Consider the following 27,849-nt stretch of genomic DNA (forward strand, 5'->3'; position numbering starts at 1 on the left):
TTTACTAACATTTTTTTTACTGATTTTTGTCTCTTATTCAATATTATCCTGGTACTATTTTCTAGGAAGTACACAATAATTTGATATAGTAATTGTAATAATAAATGCTGTTTTATTTTGACTCCCAACATTGTAATAAGCAGCCCTACAGTGTATCCTAGGATACAGCAGATGTTTAGATGTCACAGGATCAAATAATGTTCAACTGTGGTTCTCTGTCACTTCACAAAAACACTATCACCTGATTACGTTGGCCAATCAATGTCTGATTATTGTGGCAATTGCTAGGCGTAGTAACTACTAGCTTGATCAAAAACTAAATTGAAATACTTACACGAAAATACAATATTTTTAGTGGATGAGGAATGGGGAGAAAACTTAAATCGGTTTATGAATATTGAAAAGAAAATTAATGTTTCGAGGTATACAAAAAGCAAAAATAGCAGAAGTGGGTCAGGTGAGGCAGAGAATGCATAGCGCTGCACATACTGCTGCACTGAGGTACATGTTCGTGCTGACAAAAAAAACGTACTGAAAAATAAGCGACACATTAAACTAAAACAAGAAAGTGAACTGAGAGACAAGCAATCCATTGCAGCTTTTACACGCGCTTTAATAAAAATAGAGCACATGATGACTGTGTTAATGAGATTGTCAGAGCGCTGTGCTTTGCTGGACAGTCACTGTTTATTACAGAGAGGTATGTATCGGTGACAGTGCGACCGTACTGTCTGCCCATCATCTAAAACACTGCCTAATGCCGACAATCTTAATCGTTAATATTTGACAGAAAATGGTGATGCTTTATTTGGTAAACTTACACATGGAACGTATTGATGGAAATGTCCAGTGTGATTTTGGATGCATCTTCCGATGTCTGCAACTCCTAGTTCTGTCAATTTTATTTTTATGATTTCGAGGCAAATAAACCTGGCTTGTTTTGTGCTGATGTCATGTTCATACCTTCTGTAGATACTATTTCCGTCAGCACAGCGATTGCCCAAAGTACCAGTTAACTTGGGGAAAATGTGGCTTCAACTTGCACAGATTGTGCTTTATCAGACATGTCAGGGACATTAAACCTAATCGGAAACCACAACTGCTACACATAATATCCCACATGTAAAGTGTGTATGCTGAGATTTTTTTCCCCCCGACTTTATACCGATGTTTCAAAAAACTATTTTTTTTACAGAATTCCCGGGGGAAAAAAAACTGAGATAAAAACCGAAAACACGGAACACTACTTATAATGCACAGTAGTTAACATGTTTACAGCAGACTGGTATTGATTTCAGATTTATAGCTGTTTAAGATTGCAGCAGGGAAGAAAAGTGCCATTGTAAATAGTTGCATAAATGTAAGTTTGGCAGGGATGGGGTTAAATCTGCCCCTGCCAACAATCACAGGTGTGGCCATTAGCTAATTAGTTAACTGAGTGATAATTGGGGATTGGCCATCTACATAAAGGGAGAGAAAACCTAATTGTTTGCAGGAGTTTAGGGTGAGTTTATGAACTGTGTTTTGTGCCCTGTTCAGTGAAGGTGAATGCCCATCCTGATAGCAGTGTTTGTATTTGTTTTGTTTAAACTGTTTATTTTTGTTCCTGTGCCATTTTTGTTTATTTTATTTATTTTATTTATTTGTTTATTAGTAAAAGTGTGCATTGCATTTAACTGTAGCTTCTGTCTCCTAGATTTCCTTCCTGCCCGGTAACAAGCCTTGGCCACTACGCTACCCTTTCATAGAGATCCCTTTGCTTGTATTTCTTTGCTAAACACACCTTTCAAAGTGTGTAGCATACTGTGGTATTCTTTTCATGTCAGACTTGTTCTTCCTTGTATTTCATAGAGTATATCCAGACAATTATGATGATGGAAGAGTCTGTTCAACATGTTGTCATGACAGCAATTCAAGAGGTAAACACAAACTAACACTACAGTATAAAAAAAAAAATGTGATTGGCAAATGGGCACTGCAAAATAGGTGTGTGCATTCAATTTGTATTGAGCTTTAAGTTTATTGGCAAAGAAACCCCCAAAACAACACACACAGTCATTTTTTCAGGTTGTGTTTTGCATAGTTAATATTGTTAGCGGGATATAAACTTTTTGCAGTAGTTTAACAAACTGATAATATCGATTATATTGTTTAAACTGATTATATTGTTTGAATGAGGACAACTCATGATAGACATACTGTATAACAGTGTAGATATGACAGTACTGTAAAAAAATGTGAGGAGCAAACATTAAATATGACATAAATAAATACAAAAAAAAAGTTGTTCAGGCATTCACCTTTTACATGTCCTTTCAATAAATTGTGACGGCTGTTGAGATGCATTTTGCACTGGCTTTACCCCCCACCTTAAAAGCATGTGCCCCCATTATTAGACTTCAGATTTCCACATTGTTTGTTGATATTCGTTTTGGAGTCTTAGGTTCTATCGGCAGTTGATGATTTTAGCTGAAGTCCACACTGCCAGAGCTGTTCAAATGCTGGAGTCTGTGGATACACAAAGACAGTAGCTTGTCACTTTGTTATGACTCCTGCTGAATCTTGATTTCCATGGGTCTCGTGTGATGCACGTCACTGGTAATATGAATATAATAAATGAATGCGTCTTAATTTCAGTGTGTAAAAAGTGCCCCCTTGACACTCAAATGTGATTCTTGTTGTAAATTGTGTTTTGGAAAAAGTCAAGTTTGAAATATTGCTACTTTCATTTTTTGGAGTCCTGCATATAGGGGCTTGTAAGGTAGTGTGGTCTTTTTAAGGTTGAGAAACCCTAACAAACGTGTAGCATCACATGAGTTGTACATGTTTGAACAACTGCCTTATATTGTGATGTACATCTTCTTTCTTTTGAGTAATCCTGACTTCTTCATTTCAGCTGATGAGCAAGGAAACTCCAGTGGCGTCAGGAAATTACGCTTATGTTGACCTTGATAGACAGGTATTTCTTTGCACTAACACTGATTTAAAAAATATGTAAATGGAAGTAAATATTGGTACCAGACTGTGTATGAAAATATTAGTTGTTACAAATACCAAAATTTTTTACGAAACAGGTGTAAAAAGGAATTTGAAGTGAATTGGTCTGATAATGATGGAGCAACATCAAGAGCCACTTTTTGTATTAATTGTTTCATATATTAAAGAGTAGGCTTTTCTTACAATCCTGTTGTGTAGGTGAGTTTTGTTGCCAGGCTACTGTCCTAAGTAGAAGCAGGTATTCCAGTAATCCAGAAACGATACACTTATTTTGTAAAACCACAGGACTTGAGCTAACATCACAACTTCTGTATTTATACGTAGACAGCTCACCAAACACAATAACTTCTTACTGCTTTAAATTCAGATAACAACATTTTCCTTGATTTCATCATTGATACTGATTTATGATTCCATCCCGACTATATATATAAACTGATATATATATATATATATATATATATTGATATCTATATATCTATATATATATATCTATATATATAGATATATATATATATTATAATATGTACATATTATATTGACTCACAACCTTTTCCCCTGAAGCCAAGTTATAGGGCAGGGCAAGCTGTGAAAAAAGGCAGAAGTAACAGAGTGTTTCTGAGAATTTACAATGTTTAAGATATATCTAGGTAACCACTTATTCAGTTGTGGCACAGTATGGTAAGGATATTCTTTACCAGAATCAGGGGATAGATGCAGTAGAGGTGCTTTATATATATATACACACACACACACACACACACACACACACACACACACACACACACACACACACACACACACACACACCCACACACACACACACACACACACACACACACACACACACACACCACACACACACACACACACACACACACACACACACACACACACACACAGTGCCTTGCAAAAGTATTCAGACCCCTGACCAATTCTCTCATATTACCGAATTACAAATGGTACATTGAAATTTCGTTCTGTTTGATGTTTTATTTTTAAACACTGAAACTCAGAATCAATTATTGTAAGGTGACATAGGTTTTATGTTGGGAAATATTTTTAAGAAAAAAAAAAAACGAAATATCTTGCTTGCATAAGTATTAAACCCCTGTGCTATGGAAGCTCCCAGTTTGCACCAATGAAAGAAATTGCCCTAACGAGGACACAGTTACCTTACCATTGGCCTCCACCTGTGAACCATTAAAGTTGCTGTCACATTTTCTGGATATAAACCCCACTGTTGAAGGATCATTGGTAAGGCTGTGAATCTGAAGAAAAATGAAGACCAAAGAGCATTCTGAAGAAGTTAGAGATAAAGTAATACAAATGCATAGATTAGGGAAAGGGTACAAAATAATATCCAAGTGTTTGGATATCCCAGTGAGCACAGTTGGATCAATAATCAGGAAGTGGAAGCTGCATCACACCACCCAGGCACTGCCAAGAAAAGGCCGTCCCTCAAAACTCTGCACTCAAACAAGAAGGAGACTTCTGAGAGAAGCCACAGAGAGGCCAACAATAACTTTGAAGGAGCTACAGAGTTCAGTGGTTGGGAGTGGAGTAATGGTGCACCAGTCAACCATATCAAGAGCTCTGCATAACACTGGCAGTATGGGAGGGTGGCAAGAAAGAAGCCGTTACTCAAAAAGTACCATCTGAAAGCACATCTGGAGTTTTCCAGAAAGCATGAGACTGACCCAGCTGTGATGTGGGAAAAGGTTTTGTGGTCAGATGAGACCAAGATAGAGCTTTTTGGCCAAAGCTCAAAGCGCTATGTGTGGCACAAACCTAAACTGAAGCTTGGGAGGAAATTCACCTTTTAGTAGGACAATGATCCATAGCACAAGGCCAAAGCAACATTGGAGTGGCTCAAGAACAAAAAGGTGAATGTCCTACAGTGGCCCAGTCAAAGTCCTGATCTCAATCCCATTGAGAATCTGTGGCACTATTTGAAAATTACGGTCTACAAGCGTCATCCAACCAACCTGAGCAACCTGGAGCAAATCTGCCAAGAAGAATGAACCAAAATCACTCCAACACTATGTGCAAAGCTGGTGCATACTTACCCCAAAAGACTTAAAGCTTTTATTGCAGCAAAAGGTGGCTCTACCAAATATTAATGTGTGGGGGTTGAATACTTATGCAAGCAAGATATTTCAGTTTTTTATTTTTCTTAAAAATATTTCCCAATATAAAACCTATGTCACCTTACAATAATTGATTTTGAGTTTAAGTGTTTTAAAATAAAATATGGAACAGAATGAAGTTTCAATGTACCATTTGTAATTCAGTAATATGAGAGAATTGGTCAGGGGTCTGAATACTTTTGCAAGGCACTGTATATGTGTGTATATATATGTGTGTGTGTGTATGTATGTGTGTGTGTGTGTGTGTGTGTATATATATATATATATATCTATATATCTTATGAGATATATAGATATATATAATATAAAATATATCTATATATATATATAATATATATATATTCTATCTTTACAGCCATGGCAGGGCAGGGTATATATCATACATCTTACTGACATACTATATTTCGGCATAGCCACAGTTTGTATTATAACACTTAAACATTCAGCTAACAATAGGTGATAAAGGGAATTTAGGTATACCTTTTTATTTGTAGAAAGTACACAAGATTTTTTAAATACAATACAGATGTTCTCATCACTGTTCTGAAGTGGTTAACTAAATCCTAAAATTGCCATTCTCATATTTATAACTTTGGTGAATTTGCTTTCTTTTTAGCTTAAGAAAACCGTAGAGGAATTGAATGATGCATTGGCCACAAAAGAAGAAATCGCACAAAGGTGTCATGAGCTGGATATGCAGGTGAGTCTGGACTCATCCTATGTATGAAAGTCCAGTAATTGGATGTTAACAATGGTGGCTGAGTTGCTATTGTTTAAGTGAGCTGTGTTTAACAAACCATGTGGCTTTATGGATGAGATATTTTCTTCATTATGAGTCCTGCGCTTCTACTTTTTTTTCATATCTGTTACCTGAACCACAGCTTCACATGTGTTTTTTATTCTGAATGGTAATAGTTTTTTTTTTTTTTGCTTCTTAATATGTGCAATTGCCATGTTATTATTGGGTTCCCACACATTGGGCAAACTTTATTAAATGCAATATTTAAAAACTTTTAAACTGAATGGTCAGTTATTAGCTCAAAATAATAACACATGAATACTGTTAACTCAAAGGATTGTTAATATGTTTCCTTACCTCTTATTGGCATCACCATCACTGATCCCCTTTTCTTATGTTGAAGAAATTTTGGTTTAATTTGGATTGTGTAGATATTTCAGAGACAATGCTTCAGAGTTGCTGCTTCATCAGTGGTATGAAATCACTCCCGGTGCTGTATGGCAATTTCATTCAAATGGTCTTGCTGCAATCAGATCGTGTAACCAATCGCAGGCAGTTACTACACATTTTCACATTGAAAAATTGTATGTCCTGAATGAAACCAAGAAAAAGGGGGACAGTGACAAGGCTGCTAATGCATAAAAAATATTGGTTAGCACTCCTTTAAGGCGAACGGAATGTCGTTTAATATCTTAAGTATTCTGCAATGTTACCACTGAAACGTAAAGGTAAATAATTTGTATATTGTTTTTTGGCCGGTGCTGTGGAGACCCTTTTTTTCTAGTAATCTGATCTCTTTCTGTTATATACCCATATTTTGTTTCCCTACCTTTTGCTTTTAACTACTTCTTCACTTTGCCTTGCTTTTGAAGGCATACCTTGTTCGAGAGGAGCGAGGTAGACTGAGATTAGAGTGTATTGAACTAGACGAAAGGGTAATTCTGCTTTTTCTTTTCTTTTCGTTTTGGCTTCCATGGCGCTGGAATTGTAGTCTGCTTTAACAGCATCCCTGGGAAACCCTCTAACACTGTGTGCGCATTAGTCTGTCACAATGAGTTTTGTTTGGCCACTATGCTAAAACTAATACTGTACCTTCTTTTTTTTTTTTTTTTTTTTTTTTTTAACCTAATAATATAGGACCAAAAGTTTTTTGGCACTATAGGACCCAAGTCATTATTTCTTTGTATTGCCATACTCATGCTTCCAAATAAGACTATGAAGTTGAGCCACTTGATACACTCAGAATTGCATTGGAGATATTCCTGTTATAATGCATATTACACTTTTAATAGCCTGAGAGATACTCCTCTCACGTTGTGGAAAAAATTTAACATTCCAATACTGGCAAATATTTAAGTAGCCTTGGGCCTGCAGGACAGTCATATTACAATATACAGTGCAGTACAATAGAACATGTATAATGTGCTTTGTATGAACAAGACCTTAAACTAAGTTTGTTGGGAGATTTATTGAACAAGCTTTCCTTTGAGTGGAGCTCTATGAGTTTGAAAATCTTTCACCATTACTCAAAAGTTTTCAGCAGTCATTGGTTGGCGACCTCTGCGAGAAGGATACCTGACCTGCTAGCTGTGAGTTCTGGAATGATATATATGTTCCAAATGTTCCTGGGTGCTCTGGCATTAGCTCATAACCAACAGCCTGCCAAGCAGAAGTACCAAGAAGACAGACGCCAACAGACAGTGGGCAGTATGGCCAAACATAGATTGCCCATCCAAGCCATGGAGGCATTGGCTGCAGTCTGTTTACTTACGCCACTTCAGACTGTGGAGGAATGCTTGCCGGTGTCCGGACAAAGCCAAGACAGCCACGTTTAGAGGAGCAAACATGGCAATACTGTCCAACTAAATATTCAGACAGTAAGGTACAGTAGGGATATAAATATGGGGAGAGGGATTAAAGATCTGAGAGAGGAGACATTAAAAACCCCAGAGCAAGTCAGTCCTGAGATCATTTCTGAGTACAAAGATGACCAAACTCTTGAGTTTCTATTAGCAGGACACTGAAGACATTAGATGGAATGATTTTTTTTTTTACTTGAATGAGGGCCGGCCAAGTTCCATTAACATTTAGCTGGGAAAAAAACATTTTAGGAAAATACAAAATTAGTAAACAAGGATGAGGAGATATATTTTATGTTTATTGTATGCCTTATCAAATATGTCTCAGTCGTTGAAAATAAAAAGTTAATAGTTAATGGAATTGGGCAATTAGTTTATTGTAGGTTTACCTCAGGACAGTATTTTAGTTATATAATTAAAAAGTAACTTCACTGATTTCAGGCTTGTTTATTAAATTTTGGTTTGATTAATATATGATTTGTCTTCCATCTGCTATTTGTTGCCCTTTCATACTTTGTTATATATAATCTCATAAAAAAATTAAGTAATATTTGTTGTATGTCTTTATGTTTATAGTGCAGCCATTTATAATAAATATTGTAAATTGTATAACACGTTAAGCTGTTTTCCAACTGCCAGACTGTGTAGTAGTTAAGTTGTTTTTACTACGATTATGGTAATTGTCTGTAATAACTAATGTACTGCACCCATATAATGACCTAACCTATTTATTTATTTATTTATATTTCTTTATTTAGTTCCTTATTTATGTATTTCTTTATTTATTGGCAGACGCCTTTATGCAGGGCAACTTACAATTGTTACAAAATATCACATCAAAGTTTCACATTACAGATAACAGCAGTTATAAAATACAGTAGAAAATAAGAACAAATTTAAAATAAGAGCAAAATAAAGAATACAGTATGTAATTACATTTAAGAGCAAGTTCGACTAAGAACAGTTAATGGAAAAGTGTGGAGCAGTTCAGTTCAGTGCAAGTACTGGTACAATTGGGTTTCATCTAGTCCAGTGTAGTCCAGAGTTGTGGGGTTTACAGATGCTGTCTGAACAGGTGTGTCTTGAGGAGGCACCAAAAGGTGGTCTGGGACTAAAAGTCCTGATATCCGTGGGTAGGTTGTTCCGCCACTGAGGGGCAAGGGTGGAGAAGGAACGGGCACTAGAAGTGGGGGAGTGGAGTGGGGTGTACAGCTAATCTGCTGGTGGTGGAGTTTATTTGTAAATAAACTGTGTGTGTGTGAGTTACTCTTAATTTTCAGAATATGGTATTTAAACTCATTGGGCCCTAATTCAGCAAGTGCAAGGACAACATAGCTGAAGCTAAGTTATTCTTCTAAGTTATTCCTTGCTTGATTTATACTGTTAACATTGTTTTAATTTCTTTCAGATAATGTGGCTTTGCCTTTGCACTTGTGTAAGCATTTTACACAGTGTCACACCAAAGTCTTAAAGAAAAGCACAGAGAACTGTAGGGATGTTAACAGTCCACACCCCAGGACCACTGTTTAATCTTGTTTTCGAGGAGCAGATTTAAGCCTTTGTCAGTTTCATGGGAGGCACAGTATTTTTTAGACAATGACCTGACTAATTCTGCCACTCTGACATTTCTTCTGCAATACAGCCATGTTGTCGCTTCTGCTTCAGTCATTAAGTTATGGAATGCATCAAATTGAATCATACACCTATTGAAATGCATGAGTTGTTTTTCCATCACTAATGCTGTTTTTTTTTTTTTTTACAAACGGTACTTGTTTCTCTCATTATGTATTATTATTGTTATAGTTGTGTGCTTTATGCTTTAAAATTAGTTTAAAATGTAATAGTTTATTTCCCACCAACATTTCTTCACCAATCAACTTCACCAAAATTCTCATCCACAAAATGTGTGAGCAGCAGAGTGGAAACAACCCCACCCTCCCCCACACACACACTGTATAATAATAACAATTAGAACTTCTAATGATGTTAGGTACAGGGTTGTCCTCAAGTATTTAATTCTGAGGAAAACAAGAAGTATTTATCATGACAACAAATCTTGTCTATGTAAATAATAGAACCCTAACCCTATCATTATAATCTGGAAGGTAAGAGGTCCAGGCACTTACTGTGCAGACAAGGCAAGCTTCAAAGGTAACACCCTTTAATCGTAGTTTACTGATTAGAGACAATTAAACAAGACCTCCAGAGCTTTTTAAACAATAGATTAGCTTTTCAATGTTGTGTTGTTTTTCTTCGATTTCGTTTCTTTATTCCTTTATGATCTGTCATGCTTGATTGAGCCTTTATTTAAATGTAGTCAGCTTTCATTATAACAGTTTCACTGGGCCCTGAACATATATTTGATTTTATCTTTAAGAAATACTTTAAACTAGAGGTATTCTCTTAAACAGTACAATATATAGGCTGGTAAATAAGCTTTTGTAAAACTTACAATAACAAAATGCAATAACACATTTCCATGCACTTATGTAATTTTTTTCTTTACAGTGTTTGAAAGTCACTTGTAAATGTGGATCAGTCACTTTTCTAGTGAAAATGTGATCTTTATAACATAAAGGTCTATTTATTGTAACGTTGTATAATGCAGTTATAATTTTCCAGTGCAAACGTATCTACAGTACATTACAGCTACAGTGGTGATCAAAATGAGAGTTCACTGCAGCTGGAAGCTTTTTTACTGGTTCAATATTCAAATAGCTTTTTTTTTTTTTCTTTTAATAAATAATAATAAAATAATAATAAAGACCTTTCGCCTACTTGACTTATACTTGACATTTGTCTACTTGTATTTTACCTACAAATGTGTTATTACTGAATGGAAAGTTACTGTGTTGTGTGTATGTACACACACATGTATATATCTATATATATATATATATAATATTATAGTATCTTTCTGTTTGATTCACCTGTCCACAGTGGACAGTCTCACTGTGTTCTAAGTGGACAGTGTATAACAATTAGTTCAATTAATTTCATAAAAATTATATTTGATTGGGGGGGGGGGGGGGGGGGGGGGGTCTTTCTCGGTTACTGAAAATAACAGGCGACCATGTTGTTTTGTTCCTGTAGGTTGCAACTCTGCAGGAGGAGAAAGGCAGCTTGTTGGCAGAAAACCAGATCCTTATGGAACGACTCAACCAGTCAGACTCCATCGAAGACCCCAACAGCCCTGCTGGGAGGAGACACCTGCAGCTGCAGTCCCAGTTAGAACAGCTCCAGGAAGAAACGTTCAGGTACAGTATACTGGGACTGCAGTCATTGAATTTCTGGGTGTGAAGCAATAACCACCTTCACTCGTCATGTTACCAATCAAATGACATTTCTTTTTTTCGCTTACGTCTAATTAGCAAGCTGTGGTTTTAACCTGTCTGGAATTGACCCTCACTGAATGTGACTCTAGAATAAGCAATGACTGCCTTTTTCTAAGGGCATTTCAATTTTTGTTGAATAGAAGGCATGGCCATTAGGAATGTTATTAAATTTGTCCTATAAATTCCACCATTTGTTCCATCCTCGTGGATGCAATTTTCAGACTTTTCAAATCTATGATAATTTTCATTCCTTGTATTCATACCCACTAGGAAGTACTGTGTACACCCTAGCATTAAGCAAGTTCAGCTGGGGTTAACTGGGACTGGAATAGATGTGCACTTCTTTATACTAGAGGATATTCTGGCTCAGCAGATAGTGGTGGGTTAATCTGTGTCGTGCTCGGATATCCTCCCCTACCTCCACCCCACTGTCCACAAGCCCCATGCTGTGTATGATTGAGATCCAAAAAACAATCCTCCCCTGATTGAAACCTCCCATTCCAGACCTGTGTGCCAAAGCATGACCCAATGAAGAGGGTAATGAATATACAGCATTATTCTCTTATAATTGGTATGTTCATCCATATGAAGGAATACTGAAGAACCAAATGCATGTAGGTCATTTTTCTTTGTAAACATTCTAAGTGGAAGAAGATATTAATAGTCTGAAGGAAGGCAGGAATTAACTACTGTAATGTGTGTCTTGAGGAAAACACCTTTTCATTTGTGTTATTCTGTCTGTAACATGGATCTATATGGCTCTTGCATATCCAAAAGTATGTTCAGTATTTGTGTCTCTGTATTCAGCAAAGTGCCGATGCTAAACTGTACACTGAACTTTTAAACCAGGTTTGGCAAATTGGTTATTTAAACTTGTTCAGAAAAATGTTGAAACATCATAAAATATAAGCATGACTTGCTGTTGGTGCAGCAAAACATTTTGAAAAAAAAAATACTATTACTAAAACTGTGGTGACAATCAAACTAAAATTTACCAGGACTAGTCACTAACCCTGCAGCTGATTTCAGTCTTCATTGCTTTTACACCAGGCAGTCCTTCTCTGACAGTGCAAATCTGAGCTGGGATGTGCACCCATTTCCTTCCACCTTGCATCCCAGTCCTCTAACTGCTATACTTTTAATGTCCACAAGGAGGTAAAAGTCTATGGGTTCTTTATCGTCAGCACAACTGTCCACTTGCACCTCTGCTGAAGCCTTGGTTTAGTTCTCCACAAACCCACACAGCTGTGCTGCATGTGCGTCTTTCCACTAATTCAGTGTTAGAAATAAGCATTCTTTTGTTTTCTCCCCAGCAACAAGCTAATGGTGTTTTGTTTTGTTTTGTTTTTTTCTGCATTGCAGATTAGAAGCTGCTAAAGATGATTACAGGATACGGTGCGAGGAGCTGGAGAAAGAAATCGGGGAGCTGCGAGGGCAAAATGAGGAGCTGACGTCGCTGGCAGATGAAGCCCAGTCTCTGAAGGATGAGATGGATGTCCTTAGGTACAGTATAAACAGCTTATATTGTATTTGTCAGTTTTGTGATTATACAATAACTATTTCAGCAGAAAATGTGTAATGTACTATATATAGTAAATGAAGTGGGAAGCATATTAATGTTGCACTGTGTCTATACATGAAGCATCATTCACTGAAACCTGTGCAACATTGACATGCTTCCCCACCTCACTTGCCTACAAATACATGAAAATTAAATTTACTTTAATCCACTTACTGATTTTAAAAATTCCAGAGGTGCTCAGAATCCCTTGTAACTTAGTTAGACAGGTGTTCCCAAATGTCTTTCAACACACACCTTCTTGTAATCTGCTTTTCCACAGTCTAATATTTTAGATGGACTTCTCCTGATTGTAACATCCTACATTTGCAATGGCACCCTCAGACTTTCCAAAGCAAGACTGGCAAATGTGACCTGCATTCATCTGACAAGAAATTACTTGCATGTCTTACTGAAAGTCCTTGAAAACAGAGCTTTATTAGGACAGGAAAACCACTTAAACATTCACATCAGTCAGGAAGATGCTTGGTATACATTCTGGCTACTAGACCTTTCCCCTGGTATTTTGAACAAAAATAGATTTTACATGAATACATAGAAAACAAATAAACTGACAGTTAAACACAGTGAGTTTATATTTTAAAATGCACAATGCAGCTGTTAGGATGTACTAGAAGATTTGAGTTTTTGCTCATATTCATTCAAAAACATTGTGTGAATTTAGTTTTTGTTATATCAAGGTCAGCCTGTCGATATAACCTACAGGAGCAAAGCGCATGTGTCCTGGTCATCTTAGAGTGGGCCCAAAATGAGCAAATATTCTGGTCTGTCCAATAAAACAGGCAGAGGCGTTTTGCAAACCCAAATCTTTTTTGTTCAGCAGACGTAAGAACTGAATCAAAGTTTAGCTTATTACTACACTCATATAAAGAGATGTGTTGCTTATGGATGTCGGGATGTTTCGCCTGTCTCTGCTTCATCCAGGCATTCTTCAGATAAGGTAGCCAAGCTGGAGGGCATGGTGGATTCCTACAAAAAGAAGCTGGAGGATCTGGGAGACCTGAGGAGACAGGTGAAGCTGCTGGAGGAGAAGAATACTCTGTACATGCAGAACACAGTCAGCCTGGAGGAGGAGCTGAGGAAAGCTAATGCAGCACGCGGGCAGCTGGAAACATACAAGAGACAGGTAGAGACTGCATGCTGAGGGAAAACTAAAATAAGTAAAATTAGACCAATGTTTTCAATTTCAGTTTCCAGTAGTTTAGTAGTGAACATGAACAAAACAGGTGCACATGTTGGCTGATGAAGGCAATAACCAAAATGTTGATTGTCTTGATTTTGTTTCCACAAACAACTTTAGCATTCTTAATAAACCTTGAATTTAATTCTTGGTTGTTTTGGTTCTAGTTTTTCTCTTTGAAATTAGGACTGTAAGAAATGCTTTGAAAAATTCTGCTTAGTGTCGATAAAGTAAATAGGTAAGTGTATCAAAACTGTACAGATTAATGAGTAACATTTTATATTTCCATCTTGCAGGTTGTGGAGCTCCAGAACAGGTTGTCTGAAGAGTCAAAAAAAGCAGACAAGATGGAATTTGAATACAAACGGTTAAAAGAAAAAGTGGATTCTCTACAGAAAGAAAAAGATGTAATTGGTTCTACTTTCATTTCAAACATTTTAAATTACATTTTCAGCTTTTGACAAAGTTAGATTTAGTTAGGAAAACGTTGTGTAGATGTAGTTGGTCTATATAAGAAAGTTCACAGTTTATATCCACTAGAGCAGTTGATCTGACCGATGGCTCTTTTGAATTGTCATTCAAGATCTTTTTTGTTTTGTTTTGTTTTTTACGGGTTTGACAAGACTGAAAGGACAATCTGTAGTCTTATATAGAAGCAGCTATGTCAAAATGCTGCAGATTGTTTGTGTAATAAGTATACTGGAGTGGGGTTCCTGTCTTTGCTACCAGCTTTTTAATAAGCTTGTATTTAAACAAAAGAAAAAAGTTATATGTGTTTGTTTGTTTGTTTATTTATTTATTTATTTATTTATTTGTATCGCTCTCTAAGAAGTCTGTGGTAACCAGTATGGCTCATTTGGGCAAATAGGTTTCACAGCTCTGAGCTAGTGAATGATGTTGACCTTATTCTTTTAGTAGGTTGAAGTATCCTTGATCATTCGTTATAATGCCAGCTGTTCATTCTTTCTGTTGCTCATGACTTTTCCTATTGTCTCTTCTTTCAGCGATTGCGCACAGAGAGAGACTCCCTGAAAGAAACGATTGAAGAGCTGCGATGTGTACAAGCACAGGAAGGCCAACTCACAGCAGGTACTGACTGGAGCTCTGAAATACACATGTGTGCAATCTTGAACATACAGTACATAGAGCACTGGCTTCCACAGGTGTTTCAGTTTCAACAACTTTCATCTTCTGTGTGGTTCCAATTTTCACTCTGCCTTTTAATGTGTTAAAAACCCTTTGATTCTTTGCCTGCTTTTCTTTATACTTCAGTTCAGAATGTGAACATATTTAAAGGGGTCATTATCCTATACTATAGTTTAGGCTGACTAATGGTCTGTACAGGTAAGTACCAGGATGTAGCCGTTGTATTTAAAAAATAAAGTTAATACCTGAACTAGTATGAACATAATAAAAGGGGGCAGTGGGAATGTTAATAACCTTAGTAAGAAGTCATGATTTTAGGAAGGGTATTAAGCAGCCTGTTGTTGATCAGTCACATACTCACAGATGAATGTGATGTTTTTACAGGTCTCGTTCCACTGGGCAGACAGGATTCCACTGACTGTTTGGCTGCAGAAATTGTTACACCTGAATACAGGTGTGTGTTCTCATTTCATAGATATCTGTTTGTGTGGGTTGTGGGTATCCGCTGAGAGACCAGAGGGACACAGAGGTTGACGTTGTTTTATTTGCAATCTTTACAAGTTGTAATAATAGGTGGCCGCCACTAGGATACCATCAGTGGTAGTCCAAGTGCGTGAGAAAATACACAAACAATAATAAATTTTAAAAAAGCCAAAACAAAGCTAATAAAATAGAGTTGAGTGCTACCTCGACTAGTGATTTATTGCTCACCCTGGTTCCACACACTGCCATGCGGGTCCTCCACCAACTCACAGCCCTTTACCTCCAGTTTGTAGAGAACAAAGGAACTGGCTTTACAACGACTGTTGAAAGACATGTGGTCTGAGTTAATTGACAATCAGTACACCAATTAACACCTGGCCACATTCCACACTTTTTGTAATCAGGGAGGGGATTCTAGTCCCAGCACTGCTGTAATTAACACAAACTTTTTTCAATAAACTATTTAGAAAAATAAAAAGAAACAAAATGCAGAAAACCCTATTTACGTGTGCAGGGCTCAGCCCTGCCGCAGTATGTCTAGGAAATTAAAATCTCTGTTGACATAACTAGCGCCTTTTCAACTGAAATGATGCTCTGAATCTTCAAGCTTAGTTTACAGGCTGTTATTGGGACAAGCAACAGGCTTGCTATAGTGGCTAAAATCACAGAAACCTTTAACACTGGACTAGGCGTACCTGTTTCTACCAGGACAATGCACCAGGTAGCACATTGTGGGATATTCAGACTATTCTTTATTGTTTTTGCCAGTCAGACTAGAAAGCTTAAACCTGGTGAACATGTACACTGTGAAAATCTGTACAGCAGTTATTTTTTTTTAAAAGTCAACCATTGCATTGTTGTTGTTACATAAATATTGCATTGGAACCATACATTAGTACATTAAACAGAGTGAGGTTTTTATTCTTCTGATTAGCATTGATTTAAAAATATAAGTAAGTAAAATTCCCCAGCTAAAAGTTAATTACATTCTTACATCAAATAAACTAAAGATTGCAAACACCTGCCAGATGCTACAACTGTTGAGCTAGGGGCCCAAACAAGTTGTATACCGTCCGGAGGAGGTTTTTTATTTTATTATTTTATTTTTTGGTTGTTTATTTTTGTTTTTCTTGTTTATCAGAGAGAGGCTCATTCGGCTACAGCATGAAAACAAGATACTGAAGCTGAATCAGGAAGGTTCAGACAATGAAAAGATTGCCTTGTTACAGAGCCTATTGGAGGATGCCAACAGCAGAAAGAATGAACTGGAGACTGAGAACAGGTCGAGATATTGATATTCACAGGGGTGGAACTCATTCTGTGGGTTTACTAACACTTTTGGGTTGTGCTTTGTGTTCTACAGTTACTTTTGGATTATTTTCAGTTTAGTAATCCAAAAATGATTTCAGCATGCTATTGTTTTGTATAACAGCAGTAGGATTTTATATTGTTTAAAATGCTGCGCTTGATATTTCACAAACAATTTTATTTTTGTTTAAAGTGGTGGGATCATCCCAGGTCTATTACCACTACTTTCAGGACACTTTTAACTTCTTAGTAACAGTGAAAAATGCACACTTTTTTTTCTAGGGATGCAACGGTTATGATTTTTCTGAACTAAAACCTAATTGAAAGCAGCATTGCATAAAATTCCAAACTGAGCAATGCCCACACAAGGTAAAACCAACCTGGAACAGAATAGTTTTGAACAATGAAGCAGCATCGCCATTCTCAGCTCTAAGCCAGCGACATTTTCGGGAGCCCAGCACAAACTTTGCTGTGTGTAGACAGTTCATATTAACATGCCTTAATAATTAATATAGTTACATAAATAAAAAGTTATGTCAAACTTACCTAATTGCCCTCAGTAGGGCTAACTGTAGCTTCATACATTGGGTGTCTAGAGGTGTTTACTTTTCAGGTTTGTTCGTGACAGGTGATGAAGCTAGTACTTGCAGGCTTATGTAAAAATTCTATACCCCAACCTAAACCCTTTGTTAAAAAAAAAAAAAAAAAGCATCCTAAGAAGCAAAAGGCTGACAATGGAATTCTGTTAGACCTAATAAAAAAATTTAATAATTATGCAAAACTGATTAAAACAGCCATATGCAAAAGTATTGAAAGAAAACAAATGTAAGTTGAGGTCCAAATGATTGTGAGACTGTAATGGCCAGCAAACTGGGAGAATCTACAAACCAGCGAAAGGGTTACTGCTGACAAATATCTGGAAGCTGCTTTAGATTAGACGCTTCTGTGAGCAGGTCATTTTTATTTTTTATTAAGGCAGCTTTATTTACTGTGCATGTATTGAAATTAGTTTAGGTTGTCTGATTACTTGTTCCTGCATTCGGTTGGTATATGATCTTTCCATAGAATCATATATAATATAGTAACAGGCTATTATAAACCAGCATACTAAGCAAGAGCCAACAGTGGGCCTGTGTTCTAGATAGTTTTTTGCTCCCATAAATCTTGGTGACATTTTAAATTAGAAGTGTTTCCTTGTCATAAACTATTTTAATGTTACAACACGTCTCGGACACTTTTGAAGCCAACATGTTAAATCTGCTATTTTGAAAACCATGACCTGAAGTTCTACTCGGACGGGATTTGCATGCAATTTGACAACCGACCTCAGCGACAATGGGGGTACCAGGAACGTCATAAACACTGTTAAATAGTTGAATATCTCTTAATACAGTATTCTATTCTTTCTACATTGTGCTAACTGTATAAAACATTGGTGTGAGTGATACACCAAATCCATCACCACCCCCAGACACTGCAGCAACACTCAAAGAAAAGGTCTTTCAAAACTTCTCTAGTAGGCTGTGCTGGGAAGTTAAATGAATTGGAACACATGTTTAGAAAGACTTTTTAGCAGAGTATCTCATTTTCAGGAGTGTTGTGAGGGATAGGAAGTCCCTCAGCAATTCACATTGCATTACACTTCTAGTTTAGTGCACTCGCTTTCTGCTTTCATGCTTCATTGGAATACAAACCGTTTAAAATGCCAAAATGTGTCATGCGGTTTGCTGTCACTTGTTCCGCTATAGTAATAGCATGACCTCCTTCTTTTGACTGGTCATCAAAATAATTTACAGTATTAACCCTGTATTTGTTTAATTTGAAAGTTCTTAAATGGAACATGTAGGGCCGTGAATACAGTGGGTGTGAAAGTCGGCACTTAATTTGAGCTGAGTTAGCTCTTTGAGTAGTTTAGTTCACAGCCATACTGTCCTTGCAGTCTGTTCAAACTCATTAAAAAAACCTAAGTAGGATCATTAAAAAGGGTAATATTATGTGTGGCTCAAGATGTCTGTTGAACAGCCCTGTTTTAATTCATATAATTGTGTTTTTTTTTTTTTATTTTGTTTTTTTTTCCCCACACAAAATACCACAAAGACAATAAAGTGCCTGTGACAACCAATGTATAACGATTTATATTAACATACTGTTTCAGATTAGTGAACCAGAGACTGTTGGAGGTACAATCCCAGGTAGATGAACTTCAGAAATCATTACAAGAGCAGGGCTCAAAGACGGACGACGTGAGTAATCATTCAAAAATAATGTGCTCCAATAGATACGTTTTGGTTTAATATTTTTAAACTTTCTAACATTTGACACCTAACCTTCAGCACTACTAACAATTTAACAAAGCATGTTGCATATGTGTGTTTATGTTCTAACCATACGACACTAAAGACACATTGCTTCTCTTAACAAAAAGGGAAATAATTAACAAGAAATCATATTCTTAGTATTATCTCAATGTTCATAGTGGGCCATACCACAGCGTCTATCAGAAGAAATTACTTGCCTTCCAAGAGACATTCAATCTTGTGTAATATATTGTTACTTATTTGTAAATATCTTTAGTTACTGCTGCATTTGTTACTTGCCAGCATATTGTTTTGTGCCTCTGGAATCAACTGCTCATTAGTGAGGCTTCCCAAGCGCTTGGCAGCAACTCCCCAGAGCCTGCCAGTGAAGTCTAGAAACTGCTGCAGAAGCCAGTGGTGATTTGCTCTTAAGGACTGATTTGCTCAGTAGTGTTGGGATGAATGTGTTTGGGTTTTTTTAATGTTTTTTTTATGTTTTTTTTATTTTTTTATATTCTTTAAAAATGTTCCACTTACTATATCCACATTTTTACAGCAATCAAAAAGGTATATCTTTTTTTAATTAAACCACAATAAGTTATGTTGAAATACCACTTTCTAAAAGATGTATGACTTTATTCCCCATCTTTCTCTTTTAGTTTAGCTTTTGTTACATTAGAATGGAGAGAAAGGCTTCACCAGTGCTGATTTAAGGAAACGTCTGACATTTGTAATTGCAATATGTAACCATTTTCTTTATCAAAAGCGTTTTCGTAGGGACATTCCCTATGGAAACTTGTAGTAAGCCGTTAAAACTGAATGTTTGGCTCAAAGACTTTTGTTTTGCCGTAGAGACTGTACCTTATGTATATAATCTAAGAAAGTAAAATGTACATTTAGTGAGAGAAATATCTCTGCAAATGACCACATTTTTGATATTTACTTTAAAGCAGTGTGCTATTCTCTAAGTTCTACTGCTTTTAAACACATTTTAGACATTTACCTTAATTCAGAACTGATGTACATCTTTTTGTGTTACTGTGTAGTGGTCTATGTTTTGCTTTTTCACTCCTGTGATGTCATTTATGTTTTAGTGTGGAAGCAGAAAGGCATTCTATTTCTTGAAAACAATGTGGATATGCCCAGTATATCTTCAAAGTGGGTTCCTCCACAGATGAAAAGACAAGAAGTAAAAAATGCATGTGTGAAACAAAATATATTGCTTTTATTGCTTTCTAACACTTACTAATTACTGTTCCTTCTATTGTCTGCTTTTCCTCGCGCTATCACGCTTCTCTATATCGACATCTTGGGGCTGTAATCATGCTTCTCTTGGTGTGGGCTTCAATTCTAGGCTATTGTGAGTATGGCCTGCATTTTAATTAATATGAACTCTATGCTTTGTAATGTTCTGTTTTACTTGAAGCTTTCAAACCTTTGTACAATTTATTTATGCCAAATTTAGTTCAAACTGTTATATTCCCTTTATTCATATTGTTAAGTGTTAATCCGTATAATTTCCTTTTAAAATAGTCACGTTTCACGTTCAGGTAATACCTGAACAGGTAAGGCGAACCCAAGAAAAAGCATTCCTGTGCTCAATATCACTATAGAAATTTAAAAATTAACTTCTGTTTTATATGACATTTGTAAACAGACATGCTGCATATTGATATACTAATGGTATCTGTAGGTCTATGTATTATGTGTATCTGTTTGTCTAAATATACCAGTATTTGTATGATTTTTATGATTGAAAAGTTCTGTGTTGTGCTGGGTAGTGGTCTGTGCTTAAATATCAAATGTTATTCTAAACACACCCTTCATCTGTCCTGGATCTCTGTGTAACCTTTACAGTTCGATTCACTTTAAACAGTTGTTTGCAGTATTCGTGCGTGCGTGCGTCATTGTTTTGTGGTGCTATGCAACTGTTCACAATGTAGAGTAACAAATTTCCGGTAAAAGGATGTAACAGGCCTATGCAAAATGATTTAGAATGCACCAGATCAAATTGATACACTGTCCAACTTTACGTTGGGAGTGACTGACCAGCAAATAAGGGTGTGTAATATTGAATTGAGAAATTAAGATTTAATGTGTCAACTGTTGTTGAAGACCTCAGTAACATAGATACAACAGCAGAGGGCACTAAACCAACACAACCAAATACATTCAGTAATTTTGCCATTACAAAAATACATGTTTAAGATGTTAATATTTTTTTCAAATTGTTTTCTTCTTTCGTAGTCAATAATTCTGAAGAAGAAATATGAAGAGCACTTGTAAGTATAGCTTTGTTTTGTGTTTCCATAATATTTAAGGTTTCTCTGTTTTATCTTTATGCATTGTTCCATGTAAGAAGAATGTTGTGTGCACATGCATTCCGTTCTGCATCAGGTGCGCAGAGACATTTTGGCAAATTGTAATAGGTTTTCTAAAAATGAAAAACTGGAACTATTTTGATTGCAGTTTTCTCGAATTCTCTAAAATTGGATATTACATATTGTAACGTACGCCTGCATGATAGATAGGGGTTTTCAATTAACTGAAATTAATTTAAGTAGGTAGTAATCCGTCTACATTATAGTTATCTAGCTGCCCCTCTGCCTGCCCAGTATCAGTCGGATAATTCTGTGTCCAGGTTTTGAATTACCAGGTTGATTTGGCAGTTTAGTACATTCCGATCTGACCATATTGTGTTTTTTATTTGTGTGTGTGTGTGTGTGTGTGTGTGTGTGTGTACAGGGTTCCTGTTTCTAATCACTTTTTTTCCTTGTATGTAACAGAGAAAAGTTGCGGGAAGTACATAGTGAGCTTCAGAAGAAAAGAGCTTATATTGAAGATTTGGAGCCAAAATACAACAACAGCTGTGAGTATAATGTTTTCTGAAGGTGAATCAGCTGTTTTTATTCATTGGAAGTAATGTGTAAAAATGACTAGCCACGGGGGTATTCACCTGTTTCTGTTGCAGATGTGTCCCTACTTTATTAGATGGTCGTTCCCCCCCCCCCCCCCCCCCCCATTATGTGGGACGGAACCTTGGTTCATGTCTTTTGTTATATTTTTTTCTTTCTCAAACCCTGGTTTGGACAAACAAATGCTACTTTAGGTGAGGTAGTCCAATATTTACATTCTGTAAAACCAGCCGTTACCGTCTTAAGTACTATCAATAGGGCCCTGCGTTTTTCAGCTTCCTTTTATAACCTGCAATATAGTCCTAAACCTCCAGATGTTTGTGTAGCTACTCCAGCTAAATTGATCAAAATAATAAGTAACCAACCCATGAAATTCTGGCTAATTAGAAAACACCCCCTAATTACGAGGGGCAGTTATTGCCATTCTAGAAATGGGTGTGTTTAAAGAAAAAGCTGATCTCGAGACTTGCTGTTTTAGAGCAAATAAATGCGCCAACAAACTGAAAAGGCATTTGTTTGAGAGATCATACGCAGCAATATCCACCTGGTGAGCTGCACAACATTAGAATTCATCAAATGTATAATACAGTTGCAGAAATATTAAATACATACAGAGCACTGCACAGATGGCAGAATAAACGAACCGTGTGATGTTTCCACTAAGTTTTTGAAAAATTGACGCAGTACTACAACCCTGGTCAGTGCAGAGTAAAACCGTGTTTTATTTAACCAGCTCACAAGTTTCTGACTGCAGTAAGGATTTTTGTTTGTTTGAAGTTTGGATAAAGCACCCCTCCTGTTAGATTCTATTCTAGGGTGTGGTGCTTACTGTAAATCAGTAACGGAGGGATATCAACTGTATGCAAAAGAAAACCATAGTGGAATTTCTTTGACTGAATTTTGTAGAAATGCAGAACTCTTTCCCAGTTTGACAAGAATGCCTAAAAGATATTTGTCAGTTGCTGTCAATTCCGTGTTTACTGAAAGAAGTATTTCTTCATATGGGCACATTTTCACAGAGCAACATCAATCCATGAAATAAGTCTGGGTTAACCAAATGATGATGCTTAATAGCAGAATATAATGCACAAGAACTGAGGATGGATTTTTTATTTTTATTTTTTGTTGTCTTTCATGCAAACATAAGTAACAGTTATTGGCTTCTTATGAACAACCTTTTTTTGTTTACATTATATTCAAAGAACAAAACAAAACCACTAAAAGAACAAAGAAAAAACACAGCTTAAATATATTACAGAATCTGTCAAATGCCCAGATTTCAATAAATAGCTATAATATCTATACTGTTCAGGTATCGGTACCAGAAATGGGAAATCTATTTAAAAAAAAAAAAAAACAATATGTTCTTCTTTTCTGTTGATGATGTGTATGTCAAGATCATTAAAATATTGTTACGGGACTGAGACATAAATATACACCAAACATAGTTTTACTTACGGGTTAATATTGGACAGCAAGGCAGATTCCATACTTATATTCACAGGGAAATCAGTTACTTTTAAAACATAAAGGACCTTGTCTATAATGTAAAGCAAATACAAATTAAGCAGGTCGTTGCTGTGGCCTATACGAAATGTACCCGGAAACGTCCACACTTTTAATAGGATCTCTTTAAAAGAGAACAATTGTCTTACTTCGGGACTGAATAGCAATTTTGCAATCTCATGTCAGTGATTTTAAGGTAGGATTAAGTTGGGATAAAATTGTGATTTAAGGGTAGGATTAAGTTTATGTGTAGGTGGTCCTGGAAGCACAGCTTTTCCTGAAGTATTTGGCACCATGTGAATTGCCAACACACACAAATGAATAGAGGAGAACAAAGAACTTTCTAAAGAAATACATGTTTATGGTACATTACCATGGGAAAAAAAATAAATAAAAGTGTAGTAAAGCACAGACAAGTATTGCAAAGTTTTATGGTAGACAACCCATACCTATATATATACAGCTCTGGAAAAAATTAAAAGACCACTGCAAATTTTTCTTAAATCAGCATCTCTACATGCATGGCAGCCATTCCATTCCAGTGTCTGTTGAATTCCAACACAGGCACACCTCATTCTACTGAATGAGGTACTGATTAGGGGATTACCTGAACCAAATCTTATTTAACGAGGAAAAGTATAAAAACCACTCCTGTGGTCATCACTATCCTCTGGCAATAGGACCAGCTGGATGGCAAAACAGTGCTAGTAGTACCTCAAAAGTAATTGGAATCAAAAAATAACTATTGACCGTGCCCAAAGAGTTGAAAAGGAAAGTTTTGAGTGAGGAAAAGAAGGGTTCAATTCTGGCTTTACTGGCAGAGGGATACAGTGAGCGTCGGGTTGCTTCCATCATTAAAATTTCAAAGACGGTGGTTCATAAGAACAAGCTCAAGCAGCACACATTGGGGACAACAAAGCTACAGACCGGCAGAGGGCGAAAACGACTCTCTACTGACCGGGATGACCGCCAACTCATTCGAATGTCACTCAGCAACCATAGGATGACATCAAGCGACCTACAAAAAGAATAGCAAACGGCAGCTGGGGTGAAGTGCACGGCGAGGACGGTTCGAAACAGGCTCCTAGGGGCAGGGCTGAAGTTGTGCAAAGCTAGAAAAAAGCCCTTCATCAGTGAAAAGAGCCAGGCTGAGGTTTGCAAAAGACCATAAGGATTGGACCGTAGAGGACTGAAGTAAGGTCATCTTCTCTGATGAGTCCAATTTTCAGCTTTACCCAACACCTGGTCGTCTAATGGTTAGACGGAGACCTGGAGAGGCCTACAAGCCACAGTGTCTCGCACCCACTATGAAATGTGGTGGAGGATCGGTGATGATCTGGGGGTGCTTCAGCAAGGCTGGAATCGGGCAGATTTGTCTTTGTGAAGGATGCATGAATCAAGCCAAGTACAAGGTTGTCCTGGAAGAAAACTTGCTTCCTTCTGCTCTGACAATGTTCCCCAACTCTGAGGATTGGTTTTTCCAGCAGGACAATGCTCCATGCCACACAGCAAGGTCAATCAAAGTGTGGATGGAGGACCACCAGATCAAGACCCTGTCCTGGCCAGCCCAATCTCCAGACCTGAACCCCATTGAAAACCTCTGGAATGTGATCAAGAGGAAGATGGACGGTCAAAAGCCATCAAACAAAGTCGAGCTGCTTGAATTTTTGCACCAGGAGTGGCATAAAGTCACCCAACATCAATGTGAAAGACTGGTGTAGAGCATGGCAAGATGCATGAAAGCTGTGCTTGAAAATCAGGGTTATTCCACCAAATATTGATTTCTGAACTCTTCCTAAGTTAAAACATTAGCATTGTGTTGTTTAAACTTTTCTTTGCATTATTTGAGGTCTGACAACACTGCATCTTTTTTGTTATTTTGACCAGTTGTCATTTTCTGCAAATAAATGCTCTAAATGACAATATTTTTATTTGGAATTTGGGAGAAATGTTGTCAGCAGTTTATATAATAAAACAAAAATATTCATTTTACCCAAACACATACCTATAAATAGTAAAACCAGAGAAACTGATCATTTTGCAGTGGTCTGTTAGTTTGTTCCAGAGCTGTGTGTGTGTGTGTGTGTGTGTGTGTGTGTGTGTGTGTGTGTGTGTGTGTGTGTGTGTGTGTATATAAATATAAAATATTTGTGTCTGGTAAAATCCAGATATCAAGAAAGTGTCGTCCCTTTTTTTTTTTTTTTTTGTTCAAAATTAATTGCGTAGAAGTGTACTGGTAAATTAAAACCTCTAAGTAATGTAAATTTACACTATGTAAAGTTCTCTGAAATAATATTCCTTTTAAAATCCTGTTATACATATTCACAGGGACTTAAGGGTTAAATAAATGTCAGTAGTCATCTACAGCGTTCAGTTTATTAATCTGCTCATACGTCCTTTGTAGTAATGGGATGAGCCATTCAAATGGTTCAAGTAACGTAATGAGATGATTGTTTAATGATTGCTCATTACATGGTTTACTGTGGAGGCTATATCGACACCTTGGGACTGTAAGACTAAAATAAGGTTAAACAGTGCCCTAACTATGAAACCCTACAGAACTCATCTTGTTCCAATATCAAACTGGGGCTTATTGTGTTTATGTATCATGTTTTGTAAAATTTATTAATGAATTCACCCACTTCCAAAATGTCCCAATAGCATAATTGAGAGATTCCCATTGCTTAAATATTTAAACCTACCCCTTCTGTCCTTTGCATTGTATGCTCGATCAGTGTGACAAATGAATTTTCTCAGCAGATACTGTAATTTTAAACACATACTGTAATCTGCTAGTGGTCATTACTACGGAAATAAAAAGGATCTGTATTGAAAGCATCCCACTGAGTGAAGCTTCACAGAATCACTGACTGGATGATCGTTTCACCTGTCTTTTCCCTTAAAGCTCAAAAAGTTGAAGAGTTAGAAGAAGCTTTACGAAAGAAAGATGAAGATATGAAACAAATGGAAGACAGATATAAGAAATATCTGGAAAAAGCTAAAAGTGTAAGTAAAGCCTTTCCTTTTCAGGTTCTATAATATACTTAGGCATGTACTTTCTGTCACAGCTTTTACGTAGTTAAATAGTGACCTCCTAGCGGGATTTTAACCACTATATATATAACATTAGATTAGAATATACAACTATTTATAAATGTACTTTTTTTTATTCTTTTCATGATTAACCTCTTAATGACCGACCTTCCATACAACATTGTTCCAGGTAATCAGAACCTTGGATCCCAAACAGAACCAGGGATCGGCACCTGAAGTTCAGGCTCTTAAGAACCAGCTGCAGGAGAGGGAAAGGATGCTGCATTCATTAGAGGTAGGGATGTAAATATTGTTTAATAAGAAATCCAGTTAAACTATTTGATTTCTATCAGTTAACTGTAGTTACACTGTCATACTAAATACCCTTTAAATAAATACCCTTTCCACATATATTTGGTCTTTGTCATGCATTGACATTTGTTTACCAAACATAAAAAGAGGCAGCTTAGAGCACAAATCCTCTTTAATTGCATCACGATTGTATCACATTGATATGTGTACTGATACACCTTTCATAGTAGTTAATCTCAATCCACTACAGAGGGCACTGGTTTCACCTAAAATAAAACACCATTTAAAAAAAGAAATAAATACATGTTACCATCTCATAAATGTAGCATAACAATCGACGATTCATTTTTTCTCATTAATTCATTCTTATGAATTAATGCTTTGAATCCATTTTAAAAGCATGTATGTAAAAGACAAGATATTTTTCCCGTTGTTTGAAGTGACTACAGATAAACTGCAACTTTAGCAAACTGTGCCCTCAACTACTACTAAAACAACATTAGTTTAAAAAAATAAATAAATAAATAAATAAATAATAATAATAATAATAATAATAATAAAATAAATCAATTTAAACCACTGTATTCAAAGATGTCATCCAACATGAAACATAACATGAACATGTCTGCAGCAACTATTTACACAAGGAAATCCAAATCTTTTGCTAAAGATCCAAAACGTTCCCTCAGAAAACAAAATATGGTCGCATTGTGATTAAGCAAGTACTTTTTCAAAGTCCTGCTGAGGTAAAATCAGCTATATTTAAAAAAAAAAAAAAAAAAAAAAAAAAAAAAAACCCACCTGCAATTTACAAGTGGTTTTTATTCTAAAAAATGAATACGTGGGCGTGACCCGGTGTCAGTCTTGTATGCAACCGATTTATATTCTGCAGGCACAGTGGATCCTGGAATCCACAGGTAACTTTTTCCGGTGTGGGAAAGCGGTGCGCATTGGCCTTCCACCACTCCAATGGATTGCAATAAAATGCAGGGCAAGGCTCCCTGAAGTAA

The 27,849-nt window shown here is 36.5% G+C and overlaps 1 protein-coding gene across 4 annotated transcripts in view; it reads left to right on the plus strand.

Annotated features, from left to right (window-relative positions):
- LOC121303595 (protein Hook homolog 3) overlaps positions 1 to 27,849 on the plus strand; it is a 61,150-nt gene that overhangs the window by 24,051 nt on the left and 9,250 nt on the right. For 2 of the 4 annotated variants that reach the window (XM_041234384.1, XM_041234400.1), the window contains exons 6-21: positions 1,852 to 1,919; positions 2,897 to 2,959; positions 5,764 to 5,847; positions 6,759 to 6,821; positions 10,839 to 11,002; positions 12,443 to 12,583; positions 13,584 to 13,785; positions 14,136 to 14,246; positions 14,844 to 14,928; positions 15,370 to 15,439; positions 16,610 to 16,750; positions 18,932 to 19,019; positions 21,321 to 21,355; positions 21,860 to 21,942; positions 26,400 to 26,500; positions 26,718 to 26,822. In XM_041234384.1, coding sequence (XP_041090318.1) covers positions 1,852 to 1,919; positions 2,897 to 2,959; positions 5,764 to 5,847; positions 6,759 to 6,821; positions 10,839 to 11,002; positions 12,443 to 12,583; positions 13,584 to 13,785; positions 14,136 to 14,246; positions 14,844 to 14,928; positions 15,370 to 15,439; positions 16,610 to 16,750; positions 18,932 to 19,019; positions 21,321 to 21,355; positions 21,860 to 21,942; positions 26,400 to 26,500; positions 26,718 to 26,822 — 1,604 coding nt within the window. The remainder of the gene's footprint in view (positions 1 to 1,851; positions 1,920 to 2,896; positions 2,960 to 5,763; positions 5,848 to 6,758; positions 6,822 to 10,838; positions 11,003 to 12,442; positions 12,584 to 13,583; positions 13,786 to 14,135; positions 14,247 to 14,843; positions 14,929 to 15,369; positions 15,440 to 16,609; positions 16,751 to 18,931; positions 19,020 to 21,320; positions 21,356 to 21,859; positions 21,943 to 26,399; positions 26,501 to 26,717; positions 26,823 to 27,849) is intronic. The other 2 variants (XM_041234390.1, XM_041234410.1) reach the window with 1 other exon arrangement.

The sequence above is a fragment of the Polyodon spathula genome, chromosome 2 (genome assembly GCF_017654505.1).
Source record: "Polyodon spathula isolate WHYD16114869_AA chromosome 2, ASM1765450v1, whole genome shotgun sequence".
NCBI lineage: Eukaryota > Metazoa > Chordata > Actinopteri > Acipenseriformes > Polyodontidae > Polyodon > Polyodon spathula.